This window comes from Erythrolamprus reginae, chromosome 5, assembly GCF_031021105.1.
Source record: "Erythrolamprus reginae isolate rEryReg1 chromosome 5, rEryReg1.hap1, whole genome shotgun sequence".
NCBI lineage: Eukaryota > Metazoa > Chordata > Lepidosauria > Squamata > Dipsadidae > Erythrolamprus > Erythrolamprus reginae.
In genome coordinates this window covers 109,563,303-109,576,510 of record NC_091954.1, presented here as the reverse complement: position 1 = coordinate 109,576,510, position 13,208 = coordinate 109,563,303, and the positions used below count along the sequence as shown (strand labels likewise).

At 45.2% G+C, this 13,208-nt stretch overlaps 1 protein-coding gene across 6 annotated transcripts in view; it reads left to right on the top strand.

Annotated features, from left to right (window-relative positions):
• The window catches only part of MCF2L2 (MCF.2 cell line derived transforming sequence-like 2), a 219,901-nt gene that overhangs the window by 44,011 nt on the left and 162,682 nt on the right, over positions 1 to 13,208 (top strand). For all 6 annotated transcript variants that reach the window (XM_070753697.1, XM_070753695.1, XM_070753699.1 and 3 more), the window contains exon 3: positions 11,988 to 12,102. In XM_070753697.1, the coding sequence (XP_070609798.1) occupies positions 11,988 to 12,102 (115 nt within the window). The remainder of the gene's footprint in view (positions 1 to 11,987; positions 12,103 to 13,208) is intronic.

Genomic DNA, 13,208 nt, shown 5'->3' with positions numbered 1-13,208 from the left:
TCTGCTGTCCTTTTCCTCACCCCCTGCCAGAAAGTGCTCATAAAATTCTTGAAACCTTCTAATGTATTAACCCTAAATTTCTTCTCTCTCCACATATGCACCAATCACACTTGGCCAATAAAGAATTCCAATCTATTCTATTCATAATCATCCCTTCTGGGATAAGCCATCTAAACGTAGTTTTATGTTTTACCAATTGAATCGACAGAAAGTTATAACTCCTTCTTTTTTCCCTTCCCCTACAGGGTATTTGTCTTAATATCAATATTTATTTTCCCTTATATACCAAAGGTTCTCCTCTTGTACAACTAAGTATCTCATCCCTCATTGCTTTTCTCAGAAATCTAATATGTACTTCTCGTGAGTAGACATAAACACTTTAGAAAATGTCCAGATACTTTACTAGAAGAGCCCTCCACTCCTCCACTTCGCAACAGAATACCCTACGCAACTAGACTTACAATCCTAGGTTTAGAAAGCTTAGAACTACGTCACCTTAAACATGACCTAGGCATAGCCCATAAAATTATCTCCTACAATGTCCTTCCTGTCAACGACTACTTCAGCTTCAACCACAACAACACACGAGCACACTACAGATGCAGACTTAAAGTAAACTGCTCCAAACTTCAGGAAATCTGACTTTAGCACCGAGTAGTTAATGCATGGAACTCACTATCTGACTCTGGAGTATCATCACCTAACCTCCAAAACTTTACCTGTTGACCTCTCCCGATTCCTAAGAGGTCAGCAAGAAAGCGTGCATAAGTGCACCAGCGTGCCTTCCGTTCCCTGTCCTAATATTTCTCTTTTACTAGTATCATATATATAAACATTATTATATCTTTGTCTACTACCAAAACGTAGTTGGCAAAATAAAATAAACAAAAAAACAAATAAATAAATAAATAAATGATGTCATTGCTGGAAGCCAGCGCTTCCAGTTCTAAGAACTACTCAGAACTGGGAGCAACCCACCGCTGCTGTAAAGCGGTATATAAATCTAAGTGCTATTAATATTGCTCTTCGTCCTGTTAACTGAAACAGATCCAGAATGTCTGGAGTACATGTTTATTTGATGAATAAAAATATGCTTAGATTCCTCAAGCCAAGCTTGGCTTCTAGTGAATACATGGACTAGCTCATGGTATGTTCTTGATAATAATTTGAAATGAGCTTGCCATTCCTCCATCAAGAGATTCTCAGGCTAACCTCTTGATTTAGAATTCCTCAGGTGTTTCTGATCTGTATCCTAACCATGTTCACCCATATTGGAGATCAAGGATGACTAAATACTGCCACCTTCTGTTTCATTTGGGTACTATCCAGCAGCTATAGTTCCCAGAAAATTATAGATCAAACCATCAGTTGGAATAAAATCCATCTGATTCAGTTCCAAGCTGGGAGAAAGACGCTGGAAATAAAATGGAGGCAGGAGGCTGGTTGGAAAGAAGGTCAATTTATTGATGAACAGGACCACAAGCAAAGACAGCATGTAGTTTATTTATTTATTTATTAGATTTGTATGCCACCCCTCTCCGTAGACTCAGGGCGACTCAAAACACAATAAAACAGTTCATGACAAATCTAATAATTTACAATTTAAAATTTAAAATATTTTAAAAAACCCATTATTAAGCAGACATACATACAAACATACCATACATAAATTATATAGACCCGGGGGAGATGTCTCAATTCCTCCATGCCTGACGACAAAGGTGGATTTTGAGGAGTTTACGAAAGGCAAGGAGGGTAGGGGCAGTTCTAATCTCTGGGGAGAGCTGGTTCCAGAGAGTTGGGGCCGCCACAAAGAAGGCTCTTCCCCTGGGCCCACCAACCGACATTGTTTAGTTGACCGGACCCAGAGAAGGCCCACTCTGTGGGACCTAATCGGTCGCTGGGATTCATGCAGCAGAAGGCAGTCTCAGAGATATTCTGGTCCGATGCCATGAAGGGCTTTATAGGTCATAACCAACACTTTGAATTGTGACCAGAAATTGATCGGCAACCAATGCAGACTGCGGAGTGTTGGTGTAACATGGGCATACCTGGGGAAGCCCATGACTGCTCTCGCAGCTGCATTCTGCACGATCTGAAGTTTCTGAACACTTTCCAAAGGTAGCCCCATGTAGAGAGCGTTACAGTAGTCGAACCTTGAGGTGATGAGGGCATGAGTGACTGTGAGCAGTGAGTCCCGGTCCAAATAGGGCCGCAACTGGTGCACCAGGCAAACCTGGGCAAATGCCCCCCTCGCCACAGCTGAAGGATGGTTCTCTAATGTGAGCTGTGGATCGAGGAGGACGCCCAAGTTGCGGACCCTCTCCGAGGGGGTCAATAATTTCCCCCCCAGGGTGATGGACAGACAGATGGAATTGTCCTTGGGAGGCAAAACCCACAGCCACAAAACCCTCAGCCAGGGTTGAGTTTGAGTCTGTTGACACCCATCCAGGCCCCAACAGCCTCCAGACACCGGCACATCACTTCCACTGCTTCGTTGATTGGACATGGGGTGGAGATGTAAAGCTGGGTATCATCAGGCACCCCACAAGGGAGAGACCTCGGGGTCGACCTCTGGCCCCCCACTAACACCAACTGTGACCGACCGGAGGGGTAGGAGGAGAACCACTGAAGAACAGTGCCTCCCACTCCCAGCCCCTCCAGCCGGCGCAGAAGGATACCATGGGCGATGGTATCAAAAGCTGCTGAGAGGTCAAGAAGCACCAGGACAGAGGATAAACCCCTGTCCCGGGCCCGCCAGTGATCATCCATCAACGCGACCAAAGCAGTTTCCGTGCTGTAACCGGGCCTGAAACCCGACTGCTGGGGACCTAGATAATCAGCTTCCGGGTCAGCTGAGCAATTATCTGACTGAGCGGAAGGTTTCTTATGTGTTTCTGATGTTTGGGATTTGTGCAATATGGGCTTTGTTTCTAAAGGGGGCGTTGGGCAATTCCTATTGTGGCTAATGATTTTCTTCCTGTGTTGGACCTTTGTTCTTCTTTTGTTAGTTGTCAAACTTGGCTGCAAGCTTTAAAATGCCCTGTTTTGAGTGGACTTCCGCTAGCAGGACTTGTTTCGCTTATGAATGGAGCCATCTAGGTAGTTGGCTTCCTCTTTCAATAGACTCTTTATCTCCTTAAGCGCTGGCATCTTCTGTGGGCTATTAAGAAACCCTGGGGGCTGCTTTCCGCCTCTAAAAACACGCGTCTCCATTTCTCCTTTAGGGAAATATACTATTCTGCCTTTTTGAAAAAAAATATTTCCCAAAATGTATTTCATTCTTTGGAGGGGGGGAGCGGCTTCCCACGGAACAAAGCTAAAAAATGAGACACGCTGGGGGGAAAAATCCTTCCCAACACTAGAATTAGTAGCAGGAGGCTGAATGGAATATCAAGTGCTTTCACCTTTCCCTGTGTCACAAATCTTCCTGTTGCTTCTGTTCTGGTCTCTGGCTAGAGCCTCTGTTAATTGGAATAAAGACTTGCTGAATGCAGAGATTTATAAAACAAAAGCATCATCTTTATTTTTCTCTTTCCTGTTACAAACTGCGTCCGGCAGGCAATCACTTTTATCTCATTCTTTATTCACCAAGTTCCTAAGAGGTCAGTAAGGGGCATACATAAGTGCACCAGAGTGCCTACCGTCCCCTGTCCTATTGTCTCTCCTATATCTCTTATATCTTCTCTTCTATACCTATATCTTTTCCTGCTATTCTGTCATAGTTATATTTCACTCCTTTATTTTCTCCTCCATTCCCCCTTTAACACATTCTGGACAAAATAAATAAATAAATCAACATAAAACATTCTCCAAGCATTCCTCCCTTCATCTTAAGATTTATGGCTAGGCAACATTAGCCCAGAGTAATAAAAACTGCAGTTAAAAGACACATCAAACAAAGCTTACTTCAAAGCCACAGAAAGGCACCTCCATATTCATTTATAGCAGATTGAAAACTTCACCCTTCTTCTCCGCTGGCACTGGGACGTGACGAATTAATTACTTAATTAATTAACCCGTTCCTCTCCTTAATATTTTTTCTCTGACACTTGCTCTCTCCGTTTTTGTAAGCGTCTGAAATAAGGATCTACCCATCGAATATCTATTTCTCCTTCACTTGAATCTGAGCTCATAGAAACGTCCCGTCGATCGTCTCCCCCTTCCTCCGGGGCCTGTAAATCAGGCCCTGCCACTAATTCATAAACACTATCCGAATCAGGATCTTCAAAATCTCCAAACTGAACAGGAGTACAGCGTTCCCTCGATTTTCGCGGGTTCAAACTTTGCGAAGTCTATACCACGGTTTTTCAAAAATATTAATTAAAAAATACTTCGTGGGTTTTTTCCCTATACATTTTTCCCCGCCCGATGACGTCATATGTCATCGCCAAACTTTCGTCTGCCTTTAATAAATATTTTTTTTTATAAACTTTAATAAATAAACAGGGTGAGTAATAATCTAAATGGTTGCTAAGGGAATGGGAAATTGCAATTTAGGGGTTTAAAGTGTTAAGGGAAGGCTTGTGATACTGTTCATAGCCAAAAATAGTGTACATTTACTTCCGCATCTCTACTTCGTGGAAATTCGACTTTCGCGGCCGGTCTCGGAACGCATCCCCCGCGAAAATCGAGGGAACACTGTATACACAACACCTTCTAATTTGCTAAATATGTAATCGGTGTCTTCTAGTATAGCAGATGAGATAGCTGGGGGGGAAAAAGAAGAAAGGCAGAGAAAAAATGAATGTCTTCTCTCCCTCCCCCTTCTGTCCCCCCTCCCAAACACCCCCTGATCTGGCCCAAATGTACTCGGAATGAAATTCCTTCATATGGGGATTTAAAAATATCTCCATTTATATTTAATCACATTCCCAAGCGCCACAGAGATGCAATGAACCTTGCTGGCTACTTTAATTTGTGCACCAGTGCGGGACCATATAACCAGCTGTGGCTACTTGCTGCTGTTTTATTTTTGCTGAGCTCACTCTCCAAAATATAGCCCCTCCCACTTCCACCCTATTGTTACGTTCCCAATTCTGACCACAAGGTGTCAGTAGTGCCCCTCCTTTTTATTTCTCTCTCTCTCTCTCTCTCTCTCTCCTCCCCTCCATAGACAATCCCGCAAGCATCCAGCTATGATATGAATAGGATCGTATTTATCATCATCATTTTTATTTATTTGTTTGTTTGTTTTGTCAAGTATGTATTGGTGGTGTACAAAGATATAATAATATTTATATACATGATACTAGTAACAGAGAAACATTGGGACGGGATGGAAGGCATTCTAGTTATTTTATTTATTTATTTTGTCCAATACACAATAATACACAATGAAGGTTATAGAGGATATAGTAGAGAAGAAATACAAGATATAGGAGAGACTATAGGACAGGGGACGGAAGGCACTCTAGTGCGCTTATGTACGCCCCTTACTGACCTCTTAGGAATGTGGAGAGGTCAACCGTGGATAGTCTAAGGGTAAAATGTTGGGGGTTGGGGGATGATACTACAGAGTCCGGTAATTAGTTCCACGCTTCGACAACCCGATTACTAAAGTCATATATTTTTTACAGTCAAGTTTGGAGCGGTTAATATTAAGCTTGAATCTGTTGTGTGCTCTTGTGTTGTTGCGGTTGAAGCTGAAGTAGTCTTTGACAGGCAGGACATTGCAACATATGATCTTGTGGGGCAATACTTAGATCATGTTTAAGGCGTCGTAGTTCTAAGCTTTCAAGACCCAAGATTGTAAGTCTAGTTTCGTAGGGTATTCTGGACCTCTTAGGAATCGGGAGAGTCAACAGTGGATAGTCTAAGCATAACATTTTGGGGGTTAGTTATTTTAACCATTATCTGTCCACTGCAGCACGAAGGCCTCTTCCACATGTTTCCAAACAATATGGTCTTGAGTTTCCTTTTTGCCAATTGGGCCTGCAATGCTTGGTGATGCTATTGGTCCATCTTAAGTTTAGTTTAAGTTTAAGTTTTATTGGATTTATATGCCGCCCCTCTCCGAAAACTCGGGGTGGCTAACAACAATCATGAAAATATACAATAAAATCCAATACTAAAAGCAAATTAAAACCCCTTAATATATAAAAACCAAACATACATACAAACATACCATGTATACAGTTGTAACGGCCTAGGGGGAGAAAAAAGTCTTAATTCCCCCATGCCTGGCGGCAGAGGTGGGTTTTAAGTAGCTTACGAAAGGCAAGGAGGCTGGGGGCAATTCTAATCTCTGGGGGGAGTTGGTTCCAGAGGGTCGGGGCCGCCACAGAGAAGGCTCTTCTTCTGGGTCCCGCCAAGCGGCATTGTTTAGTTGACGGGACCCGGAGAAGACCCACTCTGTGGGACCTAACTGGCCGCTGGGATTTGTGCGGCAGAAGGCGGTCCCTGAGGTAATCTGGTCCGGTGCCATGAAGGGCTTTATAGGTCATAACCAACACTTTGAATTGTGACCGGAAACTGATCGGCAACCAATGCAGACTGCGGAGTGTTGGTGTGACATGGGCATATTTAGGGAAGCCCATGATTGCTCTCGCAGCTGCATTCTGCAAAGTTTCCGAACACTTTTCAAAGGTAGCCCCATGTAGAGAGCGTTACAGTAGTCGAGCCTCGAGGTGATGAGAGCATGAGTGACTGTGAGCAGTGACTCCCGGTCCAGATAGGGTCGCAACTGATACACCAGGTGAACCTGGGCAAACGCCCCCCTCGCCACAGCTGAAAGATGTTTCTCTAATGTGAGCTGTGGATCGAGGAGGACGCCCAAGTTGCGAACCCTCTCTGAGGGGGTCAATGATTCTCCCCCAGGGTGATGGACGGACAGATGGAATTGTCCTTGGGAGGCAAGACCCACAGCCACTCCGTCTTGTCTGGGTTGAGTTTGAGTTTGTTGACACCCATCCAGGCCGCAACAGCCTCCAGGCACCGGCACATCACTTCCACTGCTTCGCTGACTGGACATGGGGTGGAGATGTATAGCTGAGTATCATTGGCATATTGATGATACCTCACCCCATGCCCTTGGATGATCTCACCCAGCGGTTTCATGTAGATGTTAAATAGCAGGGGGGAGAGGACCGACCCTAGAGGTCGACCTCTGACCCCCCACTAACACCGACTGCGACCGACCGGAGAAGTAGGAGGAGAACCACTGAAGGACAGTGTCTCTCACTCCCAACCCCTCCAGCCGGCGCAGAAGGATACTATGGTCGATGGTATCGAAAACCGCTGAGAGGTCAAGAAGCAACAGGACAGAGGACAAGCCCCTGTCCCGGGCCCGCCAGAGATCATCCATCAACGCGACCAAAGCAGTTTCCGTGCTGTAGCCGGGCCTGAATCCAGACTGCTGAGGACCTAGATAATCGGCTTCTTCCAAGGACCGCTGGAGTTGGAGCGCCACCACCTTCTCGACAACCTTCCCCATAAAGGGAGGTTGGAGACTGGACGGTAGTTATTAAGCACGGCTGGGTCCAGGGAAGGCTTCTTGAGGAGGGGGCGCACAAGTGCCTCCTTATAAAGGGCTGGAAAGGACCCCCTCCCCAAGGAGGCGTTGACAATCTCCTGGGCCCAGCTCCGTGTCACCTCTCGACTGGCCGAAACCAACCAAGAGGGACACGGATCCAGTAAACAGGTGGCGGAGCTCACAGCTCCAATGGCCTTGTCCACTTCATCAGGTGTCACCAAGTCAAACTCCTCCCAGACAGATGGACAAAGACGTTTAGCCCCAGTCACCTCGACTGACTCGTTGTCAGTCGACTCTGTTTTACAATTGGAGTCAAGGTCAGCTCGGATCCGAGCGATTTTATCAGCAAAAAACGTGTTAAGGTCCTCAGCACTGCTCTGTAAGGGCTCCCCAACTCCCCCCTGATTAAGAAGGGAGCGGGTCACCCTAAACAGAGCGGCCGGGCGGGATTCTGCTGATGCAATCAAGGCGGCATGATACGCGCATCTTGCCGCCTTGAGCGCCACTTTGTAAGTCTTAATATGAGCTCTTACAAGTGTTCGATCGGATTCAGACTTACTCTTCCTCCATCGCTTCTCTAGATGTCTCTTCTGGCGTTTCAACTCCCGGAGCTCCTCGTTGAACCATGGAGCTCTACGGGGTCTAGCGCCACGGAGAGGTCGCAGCGGCGCAATTCGGTCAAGGGCCTCCGCTGCAGCCTTGTTCCAGGCCTCAGCCAGAGACTCTGCCGAACTGTGGACGAGTGTTTCTGGAAGAACCCCAAGCGCCTTCTGAAAACCATCTTGCTTTTAGATCGCATTTGTGGATGCTTTTTACCGATTAACAGAGTTGGAAGGAATCTGGTAGGCCGTCTAGTCCAGCCCCCCCCCCCCATCCAAGCAAGACACCCTGCACCATTTGTGACAAATGGCAGTCCAACCTCTTCTTGAAAACCTCCACAGTGATAGAAACATAGGAGATTGATGGCAGAAAAAGACCTCATGGTCCATCTAGTCTGCCCTTATACTATTTCCTGTATTTTATCTTAGGATGGATATATGTTTATCCCAGGCATGTTTCAATTCAGTTCCTGTGGATTTACCAACCACGTCTGCTGGAAGTTTGTTCCAAGCATCTACAACTTTTTCAGCAAAATAATATTTTCTCCGTTGCTTCTGATCTAACCTCAGATTGTGCCTCCCTTGTTCTTGTGTTCACTTTCCTATTAAAAACACTTCCCTCCTGAACCTTATTTAACCCTTTCACATATTTAAATGTTTCAATCCTGTCCCCCCTTTCCCTTCTGTCCTCCAGACTATACAGATTGAGTTCATGAAGTCTTTCCTGTTAAGTTTTATGCTTAAGACCTTCCACCATTTTTGTAGCCCGTCTTTGGACTTGTGCAATTTTATCAATATCTTTTTGATGAAACTCCTACAACGTCTCAACGAAAACTGTTCCATTGGTTGATTGCTCTCACAGTCAGAACATTTCTCCTCATTTCCAGGTTGATTCCCTCCTGGTTCAGGTTCGATCCATTATTCCTTGTCTGGCCTCCAATATAACTCCACATACCATAGGTTAGCCCTCATGGTGTTAGAGCAAGTGGCACACATGGATTGAAATTTTCCCAACTCCCAGTTTTCCTGTTGGGCTGTTTTTTGCACTCTGGAGCTTCAGGAAGTTCCCTGAAGACTTCGGAGGACAAAACAGCCTTCTCCAAGACGGAAAATTGGGCAACGCCTCACATGCCCTCTGCAATGGCTCCCTCTGCCACCAATGTACCCTCTAATTTTTTTCCGGTGTGGGCGGAAAAGTATAATGTCTGAGCGACAGTCCCTTTGGGACTGGGTGGCATAGAATAAATGAATGAATGAATGAATAAATAAATAAATAAATAAATAAATAAAAAATCCCTTCTTTTTTATTAAAAGAAATTAATAATTTTAAAAAACCAAAATCCATTACTATTAAAACTAAATCAACTAGCAAAACCAAAAACATAACTACTGTATTAATAAAAACAGGTGAGGCTGGGGTTTTTTCCTCTGTTATTATTTAAGTGCTTTTACCATATGCTTTAAATCAAGAGTCACTTCTCTGTTTCTCTCTCTTTCCTGTCATTCTCTGCCTCAATCATTTTCTCATTTCTCTTTTCTCCCCTTTTTTCTATCATTTCTCTCTATCTCTTCCTTCCACTTTTCTCTCTCTCTCTTGCTTTCTCTGTCTCTCTCTCTCTTGCTTTCTTCCTCTCTCTCACTCTCTTCCTTCCTCTCTCATCTCTCTCTTTCTTTCTTTCTCTCTCTCTCTTTCTCTCTCTCCCCCCCTCTTGCTCTCTTTTTCTCACTTTCTCTCTCTTGTTTTCTTTCTCTCTCTCTTGCTTTCTCTCTCTCTCACTCTTTCTTGTTTTCTTTCTCACACTCTTTCTCTCTCTTGTTCTCTCTCTCTTGCTATCTCTTTCTCTCCCCCTTTTCTCTCTCTCTCTCTCACTTTCTCTATCTTGCTGTCTGTTGCTCTCACTCACTCTCGTTCTCTCTCCATTCTTCTCAGCGGAGGCTGGCGAAGGTGATATTCAATGTCGGGGGCACGCGGGCAGTTGCGCGCGCTCCCTATCTCCATACCAGCCCACTTGGAACATTCAAAATAAGAAAAGCCTTCGCCGGTGAAGGTTTTTCTTATTTTGAATGTTCCGAATGGGCTGGTATGGAGATAGGGAGCGCGCGCAACTGCGCGCACCCCCCCCCGACATTGAATATCACCTGCGCCGGCCTCTGCTGAGAGAATGCCTGCCCTGCCTCTCCTGCAACCCCCTTGCTGAGAGCCCGGGACGAAAGTGCTCTCGGCAAAGGGACTGTGAGACGGGCAGGGCGTGCGTTCCGGGTGCGGGAGGAGCCGCGCCCAAGGGCAGGAGGCAGCGGAGGAGCAGAGGGGGCAGGTCGGGCGGGCGGGGGGCAGCGCCAAAAGGCTGAGGGGGCTGGAGGCACCGTGGGGAGGCAGGGGCGGCCACGGCTCCCTTCCCTTCTGCTGCCGGCACCTCCACGCCCCCCCCCCAAGGGCTGGCAGGGGGATGGGGAGAGCGCAGCCATGAAAAAGGGTGCGCGGGGGGTATTTGGGGGGCGCGCACACGCACAGCTTTCGGGGAACGGTGTCTGCCACATATGCCATAGTTTCTCCATCATGGCCATAAGGTCTCCAAAGTATAATAATTCAAACCTGGTCATTTGTGCCTCAGCTTAAGAACTGCAAACGGACATCTTGACCACCCAGCTTAGTGCTACGCAAATAACTCTTCATTTTCCAGAATTCTCCATCCGCATGGCTTAAAACCCATCTGAATCCAAGGTGCTTTTCCAAAAGACAACTGGATGTTCTTAGTTGTCGCGGGGGGGGGTGTGTGTGTGTTTTTGAATATGTTTTGATTCTCATCCAAGGAGCTTCTTCAGATCTTCCAGTTGCCATTTGGGACAATCAGGATCTGGATCTCCACAGACAACCCGTCTGAATCTTTCCAGTTGGGGAAAGCAGAAATACCAGGAGTTTCAGCCAGCTACTCGACACAAAAATATTTTGCAGTCATTGCTGTCTTTGGTTATCCGACTTGACTTTCCTATAAACACCAGAGGCATCGGCTCTGCACTGCAGGATCATTAGAAAGGGAGGTTACATAACCACAGCCTGGAAGGAAAACCTCAGATTAGTACAATTGCATTTTAAAAATAGCTTAGTAACATTTCCTTTCACTGCTCACCAGTATTTATTTTATTTTTATTTGTTTGTTTTGTCAAATACGTATTGGTAGTATATGAAGATATAATAACATTTATATACATGATATTAGTAAGTGAGAGACATTAGGACAGGGGACGGAAGGCACTCTGTTGCATTTATGCACGCCCCTTACTGACCTCTTAGGAATCGGGAGAGGTCAACAGTGGATAGTCTAAGGCAGTGATGGCGGGACCCAGGGGAAGAGCTTCTCTGTGGCGGCACCGAACCTCTGGAATCAACTCCCCCCTAAGATTAGGATTGGCCCCACCCTCCTTGCTTTTCGCAAACTCCTTAAAACCCACCTCTGCTGTCAGGCATGGGGAAATTGATTCCCCTGGGCCGTTCCGCTTTATGTATGGTTTGTATGAGATGTATGATTGTTTTTTATATTAAGGGTTTAAAATTGTTTTTAACCATTGGATTTGTACTGTTTTGCTGTTGTGAACCGCCCCAAGTTTTCGGAGAGGGGCGGCATGCAAATCTAATAAATAATAATAATAATGTCAATCACAGCTGTCTTCCAGTAAGTACTTTGCCTTACACGCCACATTGTTTTACAGCATCTTCATTGGCTACCCAGTTTTGACCTGGCTCTATTTAAATCTTCCGTTACTTCGCTCTGTCGACCGTGAACATCTTACCCCCAAAAACACAAATAGCCCGGGCCCTGTGTAGATATACTGTGCAAAGAGGATTTTTCTCTTATCAATGTCCTTCGAGGTTTTTTTTTTAATTTTTGCCTACTGAGGTCCAATTTGTCTTACAGGTGGGAGAGGCAAAGATGGGGCACCAATCATTACCTTCCCTGAATATCCAGGCTTCAGCGAGATCCCGGATGAAGATTTTCTGAACGTGGTCACCTACTTAACTAGCATTCCCAGGTAAGTCTTCAAATGCTGCCAGCTTAGAAACATAGAAACATAGAAGACTGACGGCAGAAAAAGACCTCGTGGTCCATCTAGTCTGCCCTTATACTATTTCCTGTATTTTATCTTAGGATGGATATATGTTTATCCCAGGCATGTTTAAATTCAGTTACTGTGGATTTACCAACCACGTCTGCTGGAAGTTTGTTCCAAGGATCTACTACTCTTTCAGTGAAATAATATTTTCTCAAGTTGCTTCTGATCTTTCCCCCAACTAACTTCAGATTGTGTCCCCTTGTTCTTGTGTTCACTTTCCTATTAAAAACACTTCCCTCCTGAACCTTATTTAACCCTTTAACATATTTAAATGTTTCGATCATGTCCCCCCTTTTCCTTCTGTCCTCCAGACTATACAGATGGAGTTCATGAAGTCTTTCCTGATAGGTTTTATGCTTAAGACCTTCCACCATTCTTGTAGCCCGTCTTTGGACCCGTTCAATTTTGTCAATATCTTTTTGTAGGTGAGGTCTCCAGAACTGAACACAGTACTCCAAATGTGGTCTCACCAGCGCTCTATATAAGGGGCTTTGATTTGGTTCTAAACCTAGATTTATTTTATTTATTTGTTTGTTTGTTTGTTTGTTTATTTATTTATTTATTTTATTTGATTTGTATGCCTCCCCTCTCCGCGGACTCGGGACGGCTCACAGCAAAATATAACAAATCGTAACAAATCCAAATAAATTTAAAATATTTAAAAAATTTAAAAAGAACCCCATTTACTAACAAGCACACACAGAAACATACCATGCATAAATTGTACATGCCCGGGGGAGGTGTTTCAGTTCCCCCATGCCTGACGGCAAAGGTGGGTTTTAAGGAGTTTACGGAAGGCAGGGAGAGTAGGGGCAGTTCTAATCTCTGGGCGGAGTTGGTTCCAGAGAGTCGGGGCTGCCACAGAGAAGGCTCTTCCCCTGGGGCCCGCCATAGTCACCTTTTTCAGTGCTGTTGTAACTTCCAACAAATAGTTGTAAGTCAAGGAGTACCTGTACAAGATGAATGTCAGTTGCAAAGGATCAGGACCATCCATGAAATTGCATCACAGAAGATTTATTCCAAGT